The sequence below is a fragment of the Elephantulus edwardii genome, unplaced genomic scaffold (assembly GCF_000299155.1).
Source record: "Elephantulus edwardii isolate Elephantulus edwardi_28Jun2011 unplaced genomic scaffold, EleEdw1.0 scaffold00269, whole genome shotgun sequence".
Lineage (NCBI taxonomy): Eukaryota > Metazoa > Chordata > Mammalia > Macroscelidea > Macroscelididae > Elephantulus > Elephantulus edwardii.
This window is the reverse complement of record NW_006400019.1, coordinates 3,188,594-3,206,998: the sequence shown is the minus strand read 5'-3', so window position 1 is coordinate 3,206,998 and position 18,405 is coordinate 3,188,594. Positions and strand designations below refer to the sequence as shown.

Sequence of the window (18,405 nt, the reverse complement as noted above, 5' to 3'; positions counted from 1 at the left end):
AACTTAGCAGGGGAGGAGAGAGAGAGAACACAAATAACTCGATTAAGATATTATAGAGGTGACATCACAACAGAACCAGATGAATGGAGAATATTAGAATACTTGAAAAGCTATCCTCTGATAAATTCTAAAACATAGAGGAAATGGACAAATTCCTTGAAGCTCATGCCTCATGCAGAATGACCCAGGCAGATGTAGAACACCTGAACAGACCCATCTCAAAAGAAGACATAGTTAAAAAAAACAAAAACAAAAACAAAAAGAAGACATAGGTCATAAGAAGTCTACTTAAATTATTTTTAAAAAATTGAAAAAGAGCCCGGATGAAAATAAAATGAAAAAAAAATTGAAAAAGAAGGAACATTCCCAGAATAATTCTATGAAACGATCATAACACCAATACCAAAATCAGGCAGATATTACCAAGAGAGAAACTACAACCCAATATCTCTCTTAAATATACATACAAAAGTCCTTAACAAAATTCTAACCAATAGAATCCAAAAGCACCTTAAAAAAATAGTCCATTATGACCAAATGGAATTCATAACAGGTATGCAAAGATGGTTCAACATAAGAGAAACAATCAACATAATGCATCATATTAACAAAGCAAATAACAAGAACCATATGGTCTTAGCAATTGATGCAGGAAAGGCATTTGACAAAATCCAACACCTCTTCCTCATAAAGACACTCAGCAAAATAGGAATAGAAGGACATTTCCTCAACATAGTGAAAGTCTATATGCAAAACCAAGAGCCAATATCATTCTCAATGAAGAAAGACTAAAAACATTTTCCTTGCAAATAGAGGCCAGACAAGGATGCCCACTGTTTCCACATCTATTCAACATTGTATTGGAAATGCTTGCTAGGGCAATAACAACAAGAGAAGGGAATAAAAGGCATCCAGATCAGCAACGAGATAGTTAAACTATCGCTATATGAGGATGATATGATAGTGTACACAGAAAACCACAAGGACTCAACAAAATAACTTTTAGAGCTAGTAGACAAATTTAGTAGAATGGCAGGATATACGGTCATTACCCCAAAATAAGTGGGATTCCTCTACAGTAATAAAGAGAATACAGAAAAGGAAACCAAGAAAGCAATACCATTTACAATAGCCAACCACAAATTGAGACACTTGGGAGTGAGCCTAACTAGAGATAAAAGAGACCTATACAAAGACTACTGAAAACCATTTTTATGAGACACAATAAAAGACCTAAAGAAATGAGAAAGTGTTTCCTGTTCATAGATAGGAAGTATCAATATTGTGAAAATGACAGTCCTACCAAAAGCAATCTACATGTTCAATGCAATCCCAATACAGATACCAAATTCCTTTTTCAAGGATATCAAAAGAGAAATTGTCAAGTTTATTTGGAAAGAGATCCAGAATAAGCAAAACACTTATGAAAAACAAAAATGAAGTGGGAGGCATAGCCCTCTCTGACCTCAAAACCTACTACTACACAGCAGTGGTATCCAAAACAGCATGGTACTGGTACAATGACAGGCACATAGACCAATGGAACAGAATAGAGAATCTAGAAATGGACCCAGCTATCTAGGGTCAACTGATATTTGACAAGGAAATAAAACATATCAAATGGGGAAATGACAACCTCTTCAACAAATGGTGCTGGAAAAACTGGACTGCCACTTGCAGAAAGCTGAAACAGGATCCACATCTCACACCATGCACAAAAAGCAACTCAAGGTAGATCAGAGACCTGGGAGTAAAGCCCCAAACCATAAAGTTCATGAGAGACAAACTGGGATCAAGCTTACACAATCTATTCTATAGTGTAAACAGACTGCCAAATACAGCCAGAAATGCACAATCTGAAGTGATAAAATTGATGAATGGGACCTTCTAAAGATTAAATCTCTGTGCACATCAAAAACATTTTCCAACAGAGAGGGTGGGGTGGGGAACCTACTGACTGGGAAAAATCATTTGGCAATACCAGTTCAGACAAGGCTCTCACTCATATCAAAAGTTTACAGGATCCTACAGGGCCTTCACAAGAAAAAGACTGATCACACAATTACAAAAATGGGCAAAAGACGTAGAAAGAATTTTCACAGAGGAAGAAATGTCGATGGCCAACAGACACTCACAATCACTGGCAATAAGAGAGATGCAAATCAAAACCACAATGAGATACCCTCTCACTCCACTAGCAGTGGCAAAGTTTAACAGGACAGTAAGTAATAAATGTTGGAGAGGATGTGGAGAGATAGGAACTCTTATATATTGTTGGTGGTATTGTAAAATGGTACACCCACTCTGGAAGGCAGTTTGGCGCTTCCTCGAAAAGTTGAACATAGAAATTTTGTATGGCCAAGCTATTCCATTGGTTGAAATATACCCTGAGAGAGTAAGAACTGAGGCTCAAATAGAGATTTAAATACTAGTGTTCATAGCAGCATTATTCACCATCACAAGAACATGGAAACAGCCCAAATGTCCAGCCACAATTGAATGGATTGAGAAATTATGGTACATTCACACGATGGAATACTACGCAGCACATAGGAATAATGATTTTGTAAATTACTAACTTGGAAGGGACTGGAAAACATTATGCTGAGTGGACTAACTCAGTCCCATAAGTACAAATACAATATAAAACCATTATTGTAGAAATACATAACTAGTAAAACATATATAAGGATCTAGGGTGGGGAGGGTGGGAGCAGAGGAGTGAGGAGGGGTGTTATTGTTGTCGTTGTTGATTGCCATCGGGTCTAGCACAACTCATAGCAACTATGAACAAAAAGCCTGAAGCTTTTCTATAACTATCGTAATTTATCAAAGTTCATAGAGTTTCCAGAAGAATGTTGTTTAGGAAGTGGTTGCCATTTCTGCTTCCAAGAAGAGGGGTTAGTGGCTTGGTAATCATAGAGTTGCATGATTTAATGGGTGGAGAGAGGGGTGAGTAAAGGAAATGGTAAAGATCTGCTGTTTAAAAAAACAAGGTATATGAGCTTTGTCAGTAAACCAGTATAAAATAAAAATTTTATTTTAAAAAAATTACTAGAACAGTACATAGATAGGGAATTGCCAGAAGTTTTAGCAGGATTTAGAAGAGGCTGTGGCACCAGGGATATCATTGCTGATGTCAGATGTATCCTGGCTGAATGTAAAGAATACCAGAAGAATGTCTATTTGTACTTTATTAAGTATGCAAAGGCATTTGATTGTGTCAATCATTACAAATTATGGATAACATTGAGGAGAATGGGAATCCCAGAACATTTAATTGTGCTCATGAGAAACCTATACCTTGACCAAGAGGTTATTGTGTGAACAGAGCAAGGGAACACTAAATGGTTTAAAATTAAGAAAGGAGTATCTCAGGGTTGTGTCCTCTCTCCATACCTATTCAATCTGTATATTGAGCAAATTATTCAAGAACCTAGACTCTATGCAGGAGAAAGAATGTAGCATCAAGATCAGAGGAAGACCCATCAATAAGCTGCATTATGCAGATGAAAGAACCTTGCTTACTGAAAATGAGGACTTGAAACACTTGTTGAAAAAGATCAAAGAATGCAGCCTTCAACATGGATTGCATCTCAACATCAAGAAAATAAAATTCCTACCTCTAGACCTATAGGCAACATCATGATAGATGGAGAAAAGCTTGAAGTTGACAATCATTTTCTTTTATTTGGATCCACAATCAACACCTTTGGAATCAGCAGTCAGGAAATCAGGAGACATTCTGCACTGGGAAAGTCTGCAGTCAAGGATCTCTCCAAATTTTTGAGAAGCAATGATGTCCGTTTGAGGACTAACGTGTGCATGATTCAGGCCATGGTCTTTTCAATCACTTGCTATGCATCTGGGAGCTGGACAATGAATGATTAAGGATGAGAGAAGAAAAATTGATGCCTTTGAGCTGTGGTGTCCGAGTACTGAATATCCCATGGACTGCCAAAAGAACATATAGATATGTCTTGGGAAGAGTGCAGCCAAGTGCTCCTTGGAGGCAAAGATAATAAAGCTTCATCTCACATACTTTGGGCATAGTGCTATGACAGGCTGTTCCTTAGAGAGGGACAACATGCTTGGAAAGGTGGAGGGTTGGTGAAAGACAAGAAGACCCTCAACTAGGTGGATTGACACATTGACTGCTGCAATGGGCTCTGGTATGTCAGAACGTGTGAAGATAGCGCAGAATAGGACAGAGTTAAGATCTGTTGTTCATAGGGCTGCTTTGGGTCGTACTCAACTTGATGACACCTAACAATGATAACCAGCACCTCCACAAGAAAAAGACAAAGAACCCAATTACAAAATGGGCAAAAGTTATGAATAGAGAATTCACCAAGGAAGAAATTCAAATGGCCAATAAATACATGAAGAAATGTTCAAAATCCTTAGTTATTAGAGAGAAGCAAATCAAAACAATAATGAGAGATCATCTCACTCCACTACAATAGCAAAGTTCAACAGAACTGAAAACAAATGTTGTCTAAGATGTAGAACTCTTATTCACTGTTGGTGGGAATATAAAATGGAAGGCAGTCTAGCACATTCTCAAAAAGTTGAAAGTAGAAATACCATTTGACCCAGTTAACTCACTACTAGGAAAATGCCCCAATGGAGAGCTGTGACACAAACAGATATATACACCCCCATGTTTATTACAGGATTATTCACAATAGCAAAGAGATGGAAGCAGTCCAAGTATTCATCCACAAACAAATGGAGAGAAAAACTGTGATGCACTCAAACAGTGGAATATCACATGGCAGTGAAAACCAATGAAGTTCTAGAATATTACACAACATTGATGAGTGATGAGTCTGGAAGACATTATGCTGAGTAAAATATCTCAGTCAAAAGGACAAATACTGCATAAGACCATTGTTATGAAAATAGGATGGATATGAGGGAGGAGTAACAGGAAAACAATGGCTAGATAACAAACATTACAGTGGACTAAGTTAAGGAAAGGGCTATCTGAAAGGAATGTATGATTAGACTTTTTTGTATGACAATCTGCAACAAGACATGGATTGCAAAGTGTGTAGAGTAGGGGATGGGCTGAAAATGTGTAAACTCTCACTAAAATTACATTTTAAAAATAATATAAAGATAATTTTTTAGCATTTTAGTAAATTAAAATTTTGAACATAATCTAAATTTCTCATTACTGGGAAAGGGGAAAAAAGTTGAACATTGCGGGATTCCAATGACTCTATTAATTGAAAAAAGCAAATGTCAGAGTAATACCCAGTTTGGTATAATCTCTGTAAAAATATAGAAAGTAAATGTATACACAATATATGTTTATGTTGTCAAATGTTATTTCAGGTCATATATCATTTCTACTCCCATATCATTTCTAGGGCTCTCTGGTGGCCTAGTGAGTAAGGAGCTGTGCTGCCAACTTGAAGGCCTGTGGTTCAAATCCACCAGCTGCTTTGTGGAAGAAAGATGGGAAGCTTCAAATTGAAAGAAAGATCCTCCCATGTGATTAAATTGCCTCTGAAAATCCATTGGAAGGCTAACTATGAGTTGGTTCTGAATCAATGGTACATAAAACATATAATTTCTACTCATACAGAGAAATAAGTACATATACTCATATATCAGAGAAATACTCATACCAGAGAAGTAAGTCTGTTCCTACTAGTACCAGAGAAAAACTGCTCCACAGGGCTTTCTATGCTCAAATGTTCATAAAGTACATTGCTATATCTAGCTGCCGTGGCAACCGTAGGTGGATTTGAACCTCTGATGCTTTGATTTATAGCTGAGCTCTTTTGTTCCAGTAAGGCTCCCTTTTATAAGAACATAAAAAAAAACCCATTTCCCTATTTTGCATATATTTTGAGTTATTTCACTAGTTTCAAAGAAAAAAAAAACTAAAAACATTTGCAACTTAGACAATTGTTGTTAGGTACCACTGAGTCAAGCACAATTTATAGCAACCCTATGAACAGTAGATCTGAATCCTGTTCTATCCTGTGCCATCCTCACATCTCTGACACACTCAAGTCTGTTGCTTCAGTCACTGTGTCAGTCCACCTGGTTGAGGGTCTTCCTATCTTTCACTGACCCTCCACCTTTCCAAGCATGATGACCCTCTCCAGGGAATAGTCTCTTCTAGCAACATGCCTGAAGTATGTATGTCAGTTAAAGCTTTATCATTTTTGTCACCAAGGAGCACTCTGGCTGCACCTTCTTTTGGCAATCCATGGGATATTCAGCATTATTCCCCAACACCCTGACTCAAAGGCATCAATTCTTCTTCTGCCTTCTTATTCATTGTCCAGTTCTCAGATGCATAGCAAGTGACTGAAAAGACCGTGGCCTGAAACAGACACACTTTAGTCCTCAAACTGACATCAGTACTTCTCAGTAATTTGCAAAGACCCCTAATTACAGACTGTCCCAGTGCAGTATCTTTCCTGATTTCCTGAGTCCTGGTACCAACTGTGTTGATTGTGGATTCAAGTAAGATGAAATCACTGACAGTTTCTCTTTTCTCCATTTTTCTTGATGTTGCCAGTATATGGACAGTAGGGAGTTGTGTTTTGGTTTGGTTTTTTTTGTTTGTTTTGTTTTTGTTTTTGTTTTTAATTGAAAGAGTGGGTTGAGTGGACTTGGGAAAGGTGTGTCCTATTCTCCCCTCCCCCAGCCCGCAGCCATTTCTTCATGCGCTCCTCTTAGAGACAGTGCGGTGCTCTGACAGAGGCCCTTGGAGTCGCATCTATGCGAGGAATTACAGTAACCCGGTAGTCAGTGATGAGTCAGAGTGCGTGGTGCTGATGCTGCTGCCATTTCATCACCTCTGAGCGCTGCATCCATCCCTCTGCTCTCGCGGTGCCTGGGCCTACCTCGCCTTGGGCTCCTTGGCCAGCGATGTGATTTCGACCGAGCTAGATCTCTGAGGGACGTTTCCTCCTGCTGCCCCTGGCCCAGGTGAAGGAAACCTGTCGAGCTGCGGCCATGGAGGCCATCTGGCTGTACCAGTTCCGGCTCATTGTCATCGGGGATTCCACTGTAGGCAAGTCTTGCCTGATCCGCCGCTTCACTGAAGGCCGCTTTGCCCAGGTTTCGGACCCCACTGTGGGGGTGGATTTCTTCTCCCGCCTGGTGGAGATCGAGCCCGGGAAACGCATCAAGCTCCAGATCTGGGATACTGCGGGTCAGGAGCGGTTCAGGTGGGAGCGCATCCTGGGCCCGCTAGCGAAGTGGGAGGGTCCCAAGGGATAGCACATCGTCTGGGGAGAGTCTTTCCTGCTGTTCCTAGTAGTTCCCCGAAGGGGGTGACACTGAGGGTCTGTCGGGGAAATTAATGCCGGAAGAGCAGCACCCTGGCAGGGAAGGCCTGTCAATAACACGTATATTGTTTTTGCATCCTAACTCCACCAACCTGATTTGCCCCTCCAACCCACTAGCCAATAAACTTGTAAGAACTGACATTTTAATCTCGGTCCTTATACCACATACTTACAACAAATATTCCAGGTTTTTCTAACATGAAGTTAAACATTGATAAATTTGTTGATTGCCTCCTGCAAAGAAGCACACATTACATGACCATCTACTATGTGCTACACATCCTGCTTGTTTCTGGGGAAACTAGAGGATACCACAGTGAGCAAAACAGACACAGTCTTTCCCTCCTGGGGGAAATAAACAGTTACGCAAAAGAGTGTCTGGTGTCTGCTTATGTTTCTATGCTTTCCCCCTACTGTAATGATTGCACCATAATAGGTGACACAGGAATAGATTTGGGGTTTTCTCTTACACCTGTTACTCTTCTTTGATAGCATGTAGCATTTGTAACTGAATACAGGGAAAGATGGAGCCTGGTGGGTAGGACGGTCCAAGCAAAGACAGAGAGAGAAGAGAAGGTATACAGGACACTTTGCAGAGAGCAGTTTGAACAGAAGTTGGGTAAATCAGCAAGAACCAGCTCAAAACAGACTCAATTAGCCATATCTCAATCCCTACATGAGCATAGAAGGTATTAGTTGACAAGAGGTGAAAAGATCACTACAGACTAAGCTGTTTCCAACTCTGTACTTCTACAAGCAATATATTTGTTGGTAGAATTTCAAGATTCAAGGTCACTTTGAACTTCTCATATTGTAATTCAAGAAGGTATTGTTTATTGGCATTTCTTTCTGTAGGAAGAGCCTATTTATACAAACTGCTTTTTATTGGCTCATACTGATTTTTTCACCTTTTTTGACATTTTATTCTGCTTTGTAATAATTTTTTTAAAATACCATATAACAAAAAACCCCAAAAAACAAAAATAAAACAAAAGAACAAACAAAACACAACACCCCATATAACATGGAAGAGTCTAGAGAGCATCATGCTGAAGGAGCTCAGTCTCAGAAGAACAAATGCTATATGAATTACACTCCTTTCAAGAGTTCCTTTTGGATTAAGAACACAAACCCTGTCACAAATGCTGTAAAAGAACTTCCCATTCTATCATTTGACTTTTCAAAATCCAGCTTTACACAAATCAAAACTTTTTTTGTTCATGTCTAATTTTCTCCACAAATCTTCACACAAAAGGAAACCAGAGATGCTTTTAGCATCCAGAAATTCAATCCAGAAATCAATTTTCTGTATTCTCTTATAAGCTCTAATAGGCTTTAAGCAAAATGCCATAATTACGGCATTAAAAATTAAGGCCCGTAAAATGAAGTTTTTCTAAAAATTCATAAAATACATGAAGTTTTATTCTGTTTAAAAAGTACAGCAAATGTTATGTGCCGTCGATTCAGAATTAGCCCATAGCTGACCTTTCAACAGGTTTTCAGAGGCAGTAAATCGAATAAGAAGAGACTGCCCATGCTTCCCATTCAGAGTATCTGGTAGATTCTAACTGCGTGCCTTTGAGATTGCAGTGCATCTTCTTACCACTAGGCCACCAGAGCGCCCTTAATCTATATTCTAAGGAAAACTATTTCAATAAATGCCATCTTTCAGGAAAATCTTGGGTTATTTTGAAAGTAAATCCTAGATCCTACTGAAAAGATGTGGGAGCTGATCATGACAACTATTTGTTGCTGGTCTCCCTTGTTCCAGCAGAGTCATAAAGTGCGAAGTATTGAGCTGCTAACCCAAATGCCAGTGCTTGGAATCTCTCAGGTGCTGAGAAAAAAGATAAGGTAGTCTGCTGCCAGAAAGATTCACAGCCTCAGAAACCCTATGTTGTTGTTGAGTACCTTCAAGTTGGAACCAACTCATAGCTGACCCTCCCATGGGTTTTCAGAGGCAGTAAATCGCCCAGGAGGAGAATTGCCCATCTTTCTCCCACAGAGCAGCTGGTAGATTCATTTGAACCACTTACCTTTGAGATTGCAGCACAGCTTTTATACCATTAGGCCTTCAGAGCTCCCTTAAACTAAAGGCATGTGGTTTGTGCATTTGCCCAGGGCCCTGTCACATAAAGGCAGTGTGCTTTCTTTGTGTCTTATTTTCAAACCATCTTATTGTAGAAATTTATTTTAATCATAATTTATGCCTATTTTTTCATACATGAAGACTCATTCCTACACCTATCTAAAGTTATTTTTATTTAAGACAACTAGTAGATTTTCTCTGGTGGCCTAATGGCAAGAAGCTGTGCTGCAATCCTGAAGTCATGTAGTTCGAGGCCACCAGTTAATCTATGGGAGAAGGATGGGCATTCTCCTCCTGTGTGATTAACTGCCTCTGAAAACCCACCAGAGGGACAGCTCAATGCTACAGTACACAACCACCAAGATTTTCTTCAACATCTATAGTTTCTTATGCAATCTTGAGCAAAAGTCCCTGGAGGAAGATCAGAGTCCCTTTCCTCCCCTGACCTGAGGGCTGAAGATCTCTAGAATATGAAGTATTGTCAGGTTTAGGCATATGATAACAGCTGTAATGAGAAAAGTACTTTAAGAACTAGGCTTTGATGTAAAAGTAAAGATGAAAATAGATCATCCAGCATCAGAAAATGTAGTTATTGGCTAAAAATGGATAGGAGTATGGCTGCTGTGAAGAGATTTCTTTATGTCTTAAGAAGACTCCATTATGTTGAAGTTCCAATAGATCTGAAAGTGCTGGTAGTTTTCCCAGATGGTGGCCTCTCTCTGGAATGTGTCAGAAAGTAGGGTTGAGAGAGCTGTCCTCCCCCACTTCCCTCAAGGCCTCTGCAGTCAGGGCTCTAGAGTCCTCCTCTATACCTTCTTTTACTAGTCTCACATGCCTAGGAAAATCACTTAAATATATATATATATATTCCTCTTCACAGAAGACTTGATTAAAATCATAGAAGGAAAGAAGTGTGGCAATAGCCAATGGAAAAAACCATGGGAAATATTTCAAGATACCTTTATACTTATGAATATTTTGTTAGCCATCATAAAGTTTTCCTCCTCATGACTACTTTATCAGTTACTCGCTTTTAGGAGTGGGGCAGTTACTTGTGGTTCAACTTCTAGGGTCATTTCTAGTTGCCAAATCAAGGGGAGGGAGGGAAATGCCTCATTGCAAAACGGCTGTTAAAAAAAAAAAAAAACCACCAAAAAAACCACCACCACCAAAACCAATACTGTTCACTATCTCAGTAATGAAAAATACCAGAATACAGTATCTGAGTTAACAGAATTGCAAAGGTTTCAGCATGCCTTTATTCTTTGCTTCTTTCTTGTATTTCAGATCCATCACTCGGGCCTACTACAGGAACTCAGTAGGTGGTCTTCTTTTATTTGACATTACCAACCGCAGGTCCTTCCAGAATGTCAATGAATGGTTAGAAGAGACCAAAGTACATGTTCAGCCCTACCAAATTGTATTTGTTCTGGTGGGTCATAAGTGTGACCTGGATACACAGAGGCAAGTGACTCGACATGAGGCAGAGAAACTGGCTGCTGCATATGGTATGAAGTATATTGAAACATCAGCCCGAGATGCCATTAATGTGGAAAAGGCCTTCACAGACCTGACAAGAGACATATATGAGCTGGTGAAAAGGGGGGATATTACAATCCAGGAGGGCTGGGAAGGGGTGAAGAGTGGATTTGTACCAAATGTAGTTCACTCTTCAGAAGAGGTTGTCAAATCAGAGAGGAGGTGTTTGTGTTAGTCAGGCCTCTGAATTGCAAAACATACTTTCCAACCTGAACTTAAAAGCGATGAAAGCAAATAGAATTCCTGTGTGACTGAGAGAACACAAACTCCATTTTGGATACCAAGCGAACACCAACCAATTCTCCTTCTCAGGGGGAGCCTGAAGGCCCATATGTGGGCAGATGGTGAGGCCTGAGCACTATGACTGAAGGACTGTTTTGTGACCTTTGTTGACTTCATATTAAGGGGCTAAGGCTTAAGGAACTAGGCCCCAGCAAAATACACCTAAAGGCAGGACAACTGTCTCTTGATATTTCAGCTTATTCATAGGTTATGAACACAAATGATATAAAGGGGTGAGGGAGTATCACATTGGTAACTAAAAATGACTATAAGTTAAACTTATTCAGTGAGAATAACCTACACAGAATGTGTGTACTGGGTTTAGCTTCTAAACAGTCATCCATAAAACAGGGGTATAAACTACCTATTTGCTGAAACTTTTGTTCAAGGTCTGGCATTCCAGCAAAAATGATGTCACTATGAAAAGAAAGTTTATTCATACACTGTTATATATAACTAAAAAAAAATTCACCCTTGTATTAGAATAATTAGCCAGAAGATGGGGGAAATGATCCCATGCAAATTATTGTATAAATGAAGGAAGAAATACTAGAACCTAAACCTTCTGGCAAATGTAGTCTGGATGACAGGAATTGCCTCTGAAAAGAGCCCTGAGACATTCCTTCATCCACTGTGTACTGAGTACTTGCTAAAGAGGAACACTAAAAGATCTTACACATCACAGTTTACATTTTAGTCTCTCGTGTGTTACCTTATTTTATCATCACAACAGGCCTCTGAGATCTTATACCCATTTTACAGGTGAGTTAACTATGAGCCAGGTGACTCATTTGGCCAAGGTCAAGAACCTGACTCCTAGTTTCTGTTCTACTGTCAGATGAACAAACTGTTTTTAAGTTGTTTGCTTTGGAAAAGACTTGCCTATAAATAAACATTCTCTACATGTTAGGATATGTTTTCCTTATTGATTACAACTCAACTATAATCCTGAGGGAACCTAGAGATGAATCAAAGGTAAGACCTATTCAGGTAATATTGGCAAGAGGGCTTTGAACATGTAAATAATTGTACAACTGAAAACACACTGGAACTGTGTAGGCACTTTTATAAGTGTACTTATCATTGAAACACTAAAGGACATTTTCTTGAAAGGAACCAAATACAGCATGGGGACTGGGGTGGCAATAGAATACTTTTCAACAACCTTGGTCACCTATTTGCCATATATGTACCCTGGGTTCCTGTCTGCTGTAGAGAATCAGCTCTTAATTCTCAGGTGAACAAATAACTGCATCAGAAATTTAGAATGGCTGGTTTGAAAAGTCCATTATCTTATTGAAGAGAGGTGATGCATTAAACTATTTTTTGACTAGCCAGTTCAGCAAGGCAAAAGCCATACTTTTCACAGAAAGAAAACTACCCTGATTAGAGTCAGGTTTCTCATATCCATTGTGATAGGAAAGCCTGAGAATGGCTTCAGTATAATTGTGACTGTATCTGAGAGTTTAGGGATTTACTTCATTCAGTCGGAATAAAGAAGCCAAATTAAAATGATGGAAAACTATCCTGTTGTCTGTGCCTCAAGCTGGATGAGCAAACTCGTCTTGGACAGAATCACAACATCAGCTGCAAGTGAACTGATTATCGTCTTCACATTCATTTCACATTATCTGAGGTAATAAAGTAGCCAGCTTCTTGAATATAGAAGACAAAGATGGTAAATTGGGTTAACAACAACATCAACAGCAGCAAAGTCATCAACATATACTTATGTTTAGAAGTTTTAGAAAGCAAGATTACCCAGTGGCTAAATGAGTTGACTATATACTGTCAATTCAAAAAAGGATATCAGCAATCCTCTATGTTTTTGGTGTGGGGTTTTTTTTGTTTGTTTGGTTTTTGTTGTTGTTGTTGTTGTTTTTTACAAAAATACATTATATGTATACTTTTCCCATTCCTTGAATTTTTTAGGCAGGTTTTAAAATACTCCGCATAAATCCAGCAGAGGTAACTGAGCTTAATTGCTTAAAGGGGTCCTAGAAATATTACAAATTATTTTAGTAGCATTCAGTGCTGTTGTCACTGCAATAAGTGGGTTTTAGAAAATAAGTGTGAAAAAAAAATCAGGTGTTAATATAATACTAAGGATAAAGCTCTAGAAGCTATTTTACTACTTAGGTAAAGAAAAGATTAACTTGTAACAAAGACCACAACTGCATGTTGGATTAGATTGTCTCATATTCCAGAATAAAATGTACTGTATACTTTTCCTCACTTTGTTGTGCACTATAAAAAATGTGAAAAATGCTATATTTAGCTGTTTGTGAATGAAAACATGCTTGTATTTAGTAAAAAGGTTGATTATGTGACTGTGAGATTCTAAGTGTGTGTTGTAGCTATTTCCAAAGTCTATCATTACAGTATATCAACCACTATGAAAGTGCTCACTAAGGTATTAATATGCTATAGGAAGCACCAGTGGCCTAGTGGTAAGAAGCTGCACAGCAATCCCAAAGACACGCAGTTGGAATCCACCAGCTGCTCCGCAGGAGGATGGGCAGTCTCCTTCTGTGCAATTTATTGCCTCTGAAAACCCAGAAGGGTCAGCTATGGGTCATTTTCTACTTGAAGGCAAAGAACAACATACACACAAAAAAGAGACTCTTATTTTCAAAAGTTAGATAACCATCATGTCAAAAGTTACTCATTACTTCATTACCTCATCACTTTCTGGGCAATCCCATTGCAATTTTCATTGAAGGATCTTAAGTCTGTCAACAGATACTTTATGACAACTAAAGTCTTTCTCAGAAAGTCTCTATTCTCTAGGCTAAATTACTTCCGTTTTTCCAACTCTAAAGACATACTGTTCAAATCCACTAGCTGCTCCTCAGGAGGACAGGCAATCTCCTGTGCTATTTACTGCCTCTGGAAACTCGCTGGAGGGTCAGCTATGAGTCATTTCCGACTCAACGGCACACAACTACTACAGTGTAGATTTTTTGTTGTTGTTGTTTACCATAATCACTTGGAAGATGGAACCCAGATTAGAGCACATCTGTTCTTCTCATTGTCCAGTGTTAATAGTGCCTTTTTGGAAGGTTGGGAAGAGGAGACCATGTTTAGTTCTGAATATGGACATAGGAAGGCTGGAGGGGAGGTGAAGAAAGAAAACTAACAATGTAACAATAAAGAATTCTAATATCCCTAATTTCTACTCCTCTTTGGGACAAAATGTCTCAAAAATTCTCAAAAATAGTCCTGGTTTCAATTGTCCATCCATTCACACACCACACACACAAAAAATAATAAAAAAAAGCTCTTGTTAAACTTATCAATGACTGTTACATTGCTAGACTCTGTGCCCCTTCTCAGGCATCACCTTTGACTGTCCAACACTGCCTCCTCCATAAAAGACAATTCCCAAGGGCAGTACACAATAATTGCAATCTCATTAAATCTCATAGCTGGAAATACCATATATAACCCAAGTCTTAAATTTATAGCTCCAGTTCCTCTCTTCTCCTAGGTCACGAAACATTTTTAAGCCCGCCAAATATCTCAATTTGAATGTCTATTGTTGTTGTTGTTGTTGTGTGTCATCGAGTCACTTGCAACAGCTTTAAACCCTGCTCTGTCCTGCGCCAATCACACTGCCTCTGACACACCTATCCTGATTACCCCAGTCACTGAATCGGTCCACCTCATAGAGGGTCTTCCCCTCCTGCACTGTACCTCTACCCTCCCAAGCATGATGGCCCTCTCCAAGGACCAGTCCCTCCTTACATGTCCAAAGTATGTCAGATAAAGCCCCAGAATCCTTGCCTCCAAGGAGCCACCCGGTTTAACCCTCTCCAGGATGAATCTGTTTTCCCAGCAGTCCATGGTACTCTCAATACTCTTCTCCAGCACCACAGCTCAAAGGCATCAATTTTCCTTCTATCCTCCCTAGTCATTGTCCAACTCTCTAATGCATAACAAGTGATTCCTCATAGAGCCCAGCCTCTTGGATAATCTGTCCTGCATACAGGTTGAAAAGGTATGGAGATAGGATACATCCTTGGCATACGCCCTTCCCAATTTTGAACCATGCAGTGTTTCCTTGCTCTGTTCTGACAATTGCCTCTTACTCCAAGTGTAGGTTTCACATTAGCACGATCAAGTGTTCTGGGATTCCCATTCTTCTCCGAGTTAGCCACAGTTTGTTATGATCCACACAGACAAATGTCTCTGGTTGCTGTTGTTGTTAAGTGCCATCGAGTCACAGGCAACTCATAGCGACCCTATGAAGGAGAGTCCTCAACGCTTGTGTGTCTTTCATCCTCTCTCCAGGTTCGTAGGGTTTCCAGAGGCAAGCTATTACAGAAAAGGATGCCACTCCTGCTTCCAAGCTTGTTTTAATCAGCGAGCTCTACCCCACCCTCTGTCCGCACTAGGTAACCAACTATTAATGCATTTGACACAACAGTGTCACAGTGTTACAGTCAAATGTCTGTTGTTGTTGTTGTTGTTAAGTTGAGGGTCTTCCCCACCTGTGCCGTCCCTCCACCCTCCCAAGCATAATGTCCCTCTCCAAGGACTGGTACCTCCTTGCAACATGCCCAAAGTATGTCAGACAGAGCTTCAGAGCAGCCTGGTTTTTCATCTCCTCTAAGATGAACCTGTTTGTTTTCCTGGCAGTCCATGGTATAATCAATAGTCTTCTCCAGCAACATAGCTCAAAGGCATCAATTCTTCTTCTATTATCCTTAGTTATTGTCTAGCTTTCTGATGCATAGCAGGTAATTGTGAAGGCCATGGTCTGGATCAGGTGCACCTTAGTCTCAAGACTGATATCGTTGCTCTTCAGTATTCTGGCGAGGCCCCTCACAGCAGACTTTCCCAATGCAATTTGTCTTTTGATTTCCTGACTGCTGGTACCAAGTGTGTTGACTGTGGAACCGAGCAAGTTGTAACTGTTAACAACCTCAATCTCTTCACTGTCTATCATGATGCTGCCAATTGGCCGAGTGGTGAGAATCTTTGTTTTCTTGAAGTTGAGCTTCAATCCATATTGAAGCCTGCAGTCCTTGACCTTCTGCAGCAAGAGCTTCAGGTCCTCCTCAGTTTCAGCAAGCAGGGTTGTGTCATCTGCATAATGCAAAAGTTATATTTTTTTAAGAAAATGGAAATTTAGAGTAACAGAATGAAAAACCTGGAGAGTATATTTTGAAAACAGGCCAATAGTATCATAGTGCAATAGAGAGTTCCAAAAGGTATCTATAGGATTTGAAGGAGCAGGAGTTCCTAACTGACCTTTGCCAGTACAAAGCATCTCAGTAAGTTTTTTTGTTATTTTTGTTCTCAGTTCACTCAGAGGCCCAAGTCCTTTTCCCCCCACTCTCTATGCAGGCTCATCTACTCCCATGACTTTATCTTTGCATTGGTGATTCCTATATAAATTATTACAGCCCAGTCTTCTGGATGTTATACTGATAAGCCAACTTGCCTACTAAGCGCATCCACAAATTTTTCAAATTTAACACACTAGTATCAAAATGTATTTTTTTCCACTCCAGTCTCCTTATCTCCTTAAATGACCACCACTCACTATCTCCCAACAGAGAAACTTAAGAGTTATCCCTAATTTCTCACTACCTCTCACTTTTCATATCAAATCCACTATCAAGCACTGTCAGCTCTATCTTCAAAAGATATCCAAGTCTCATTTTTCTGCTTCTTTATTGGTATTACCTTTGTGCAGGATACTATAAATTCTTACCTGAGCAACTGCAATATCTCCCTTTTCTGTGGTTTTTTTCCACTCTCATGCTGCCTTCTTAACATAACAGCCTTAACATAACAGTGTGATTTTTTCAAAGCAAGAAATCAGATCAAGTCATTACCCCATTTAAAATGGATACTCATCACAGTTAAAATTCAAACAAACCACACACTTCTTATAATGGCAACAAGGTCTCTATCTAAATCACTAGCTATAAGATTCACAAAAGCAAGATTTTTATTCATCTTATTTCTCAAACCTTTATAAGGACACTTACAGGCAGTGAGTTTTCCATGTATCTTCAACCCAAGCCCTCCAACCTTACTCTAAGTCTTTAAGCTTCCTTCCTTCATCTTTCTATACCCTCTATCCCTGCTTCTACAACTTGTTAATCATACTTGTGGTAACATATCTGTTGCTCCCTTGAAAACTCTCTGAGTAGCAGTGGAATATTGTTTAAGATAGTATCACAAGATGAGCCCCTCAGGTTGGAAAGCATGCAAAATGCAACTGGAGAAGAGCTGCTTCCTCAAAGGGGAGTCTACCATAATGACACATGAAGTCAATCTTTCACTCAATGAAGAACCTTCATTTGCTGATATGACATGACTCAAAATAAGGAGAAACAGCTGCAAATATCTATTAATAATTGAAATGTGGAATACATGAAGTATAAATCTAGGAAAGTTGTAAGTTGCAAAAAATAAATGAAATGGAATGCATAAACATTGACATTCTAGCCATTAGCCGAGATGGACTGGTAATGACCATTTTTAATCTACAACCAGGGTCTACTATGGCAACATTGACAAATCAAGAAGAATGGTGCAAAAATCATGGTGGGGAAAAAAAATCAAGATCTATCTTGAGGTAATATATGTACCATGCACTATACCCAAAGATGAAGACATTGAAGATTTCTTCAAACTTCTACAGTATAAAATCAATCAAACATATAATCAATATGCATTATTAATAATTAATGACTAGAACTAAACTTTAAATGAAAATTTGCTCTAGACTGTACAGAAAGACGTTAAAGCAAAAGAAATAACTTATCACATAAGAAAGCTGACCAAAAGAGTTTGCAGCTAGAGAAGACAAAGCATACTATTACAATGGCATGTGCAAATACCTAGAGTTAGAAAAGCAAAAGGGAAGAGCATAGTCAGCATTTCTCAAGCTGAAAGAACTGAAGAAAAACAAATTCAAGTTTGAACACAATACTGAAGGATTCTATGGGCAAAATATTAATCATGACACGCAAAAAAAAATCAACAGAAGATGGAAGGACTACACAGTCACTGTGCAAAAAAGAAAAAAAAAAAGTAGAAGATAGAATTGCCACCACAGATATAACTGAGAAAAAAGCAGAAGCAAAGAAGAAGGAAACAGAAGAAAACTTAAGAGTAATGTGGGATACCATTAAAAGAAATAACATCCGCATCATT

At 39.1% G+C, this 18,405-nt stretch overlaps 1 protein-coding gene across 1 annotated transcript; it reads left to right on the top strand.

The window, feature by feature from the left end:
- The first annotated feature begins 6,698 nt into the window (after window positions 1–6,698).
- Window positions 6,699–11,196, top strand: RAB39B (RAB39B, member RAS oncogene family). Its single transcript, XM_006899956.1, has 2 exons — window positions 6,699–7,199; window positions 10,696–11,196. Exons 1-2 carry the CDS (start codon window positions 6,985–6,987, stop codon window positions 11,120–11,122), a joined length of 642 nt encoding a protein of 213 aa, XP_006900018.1. The 5' UTR covers window positions 6,699–6,984; the 3' UTR covers window positions 11,123–11,196.
- The last annotated feature ends 7,209 nt before the right edge of the window (window positions 11,197–18,405 follow it).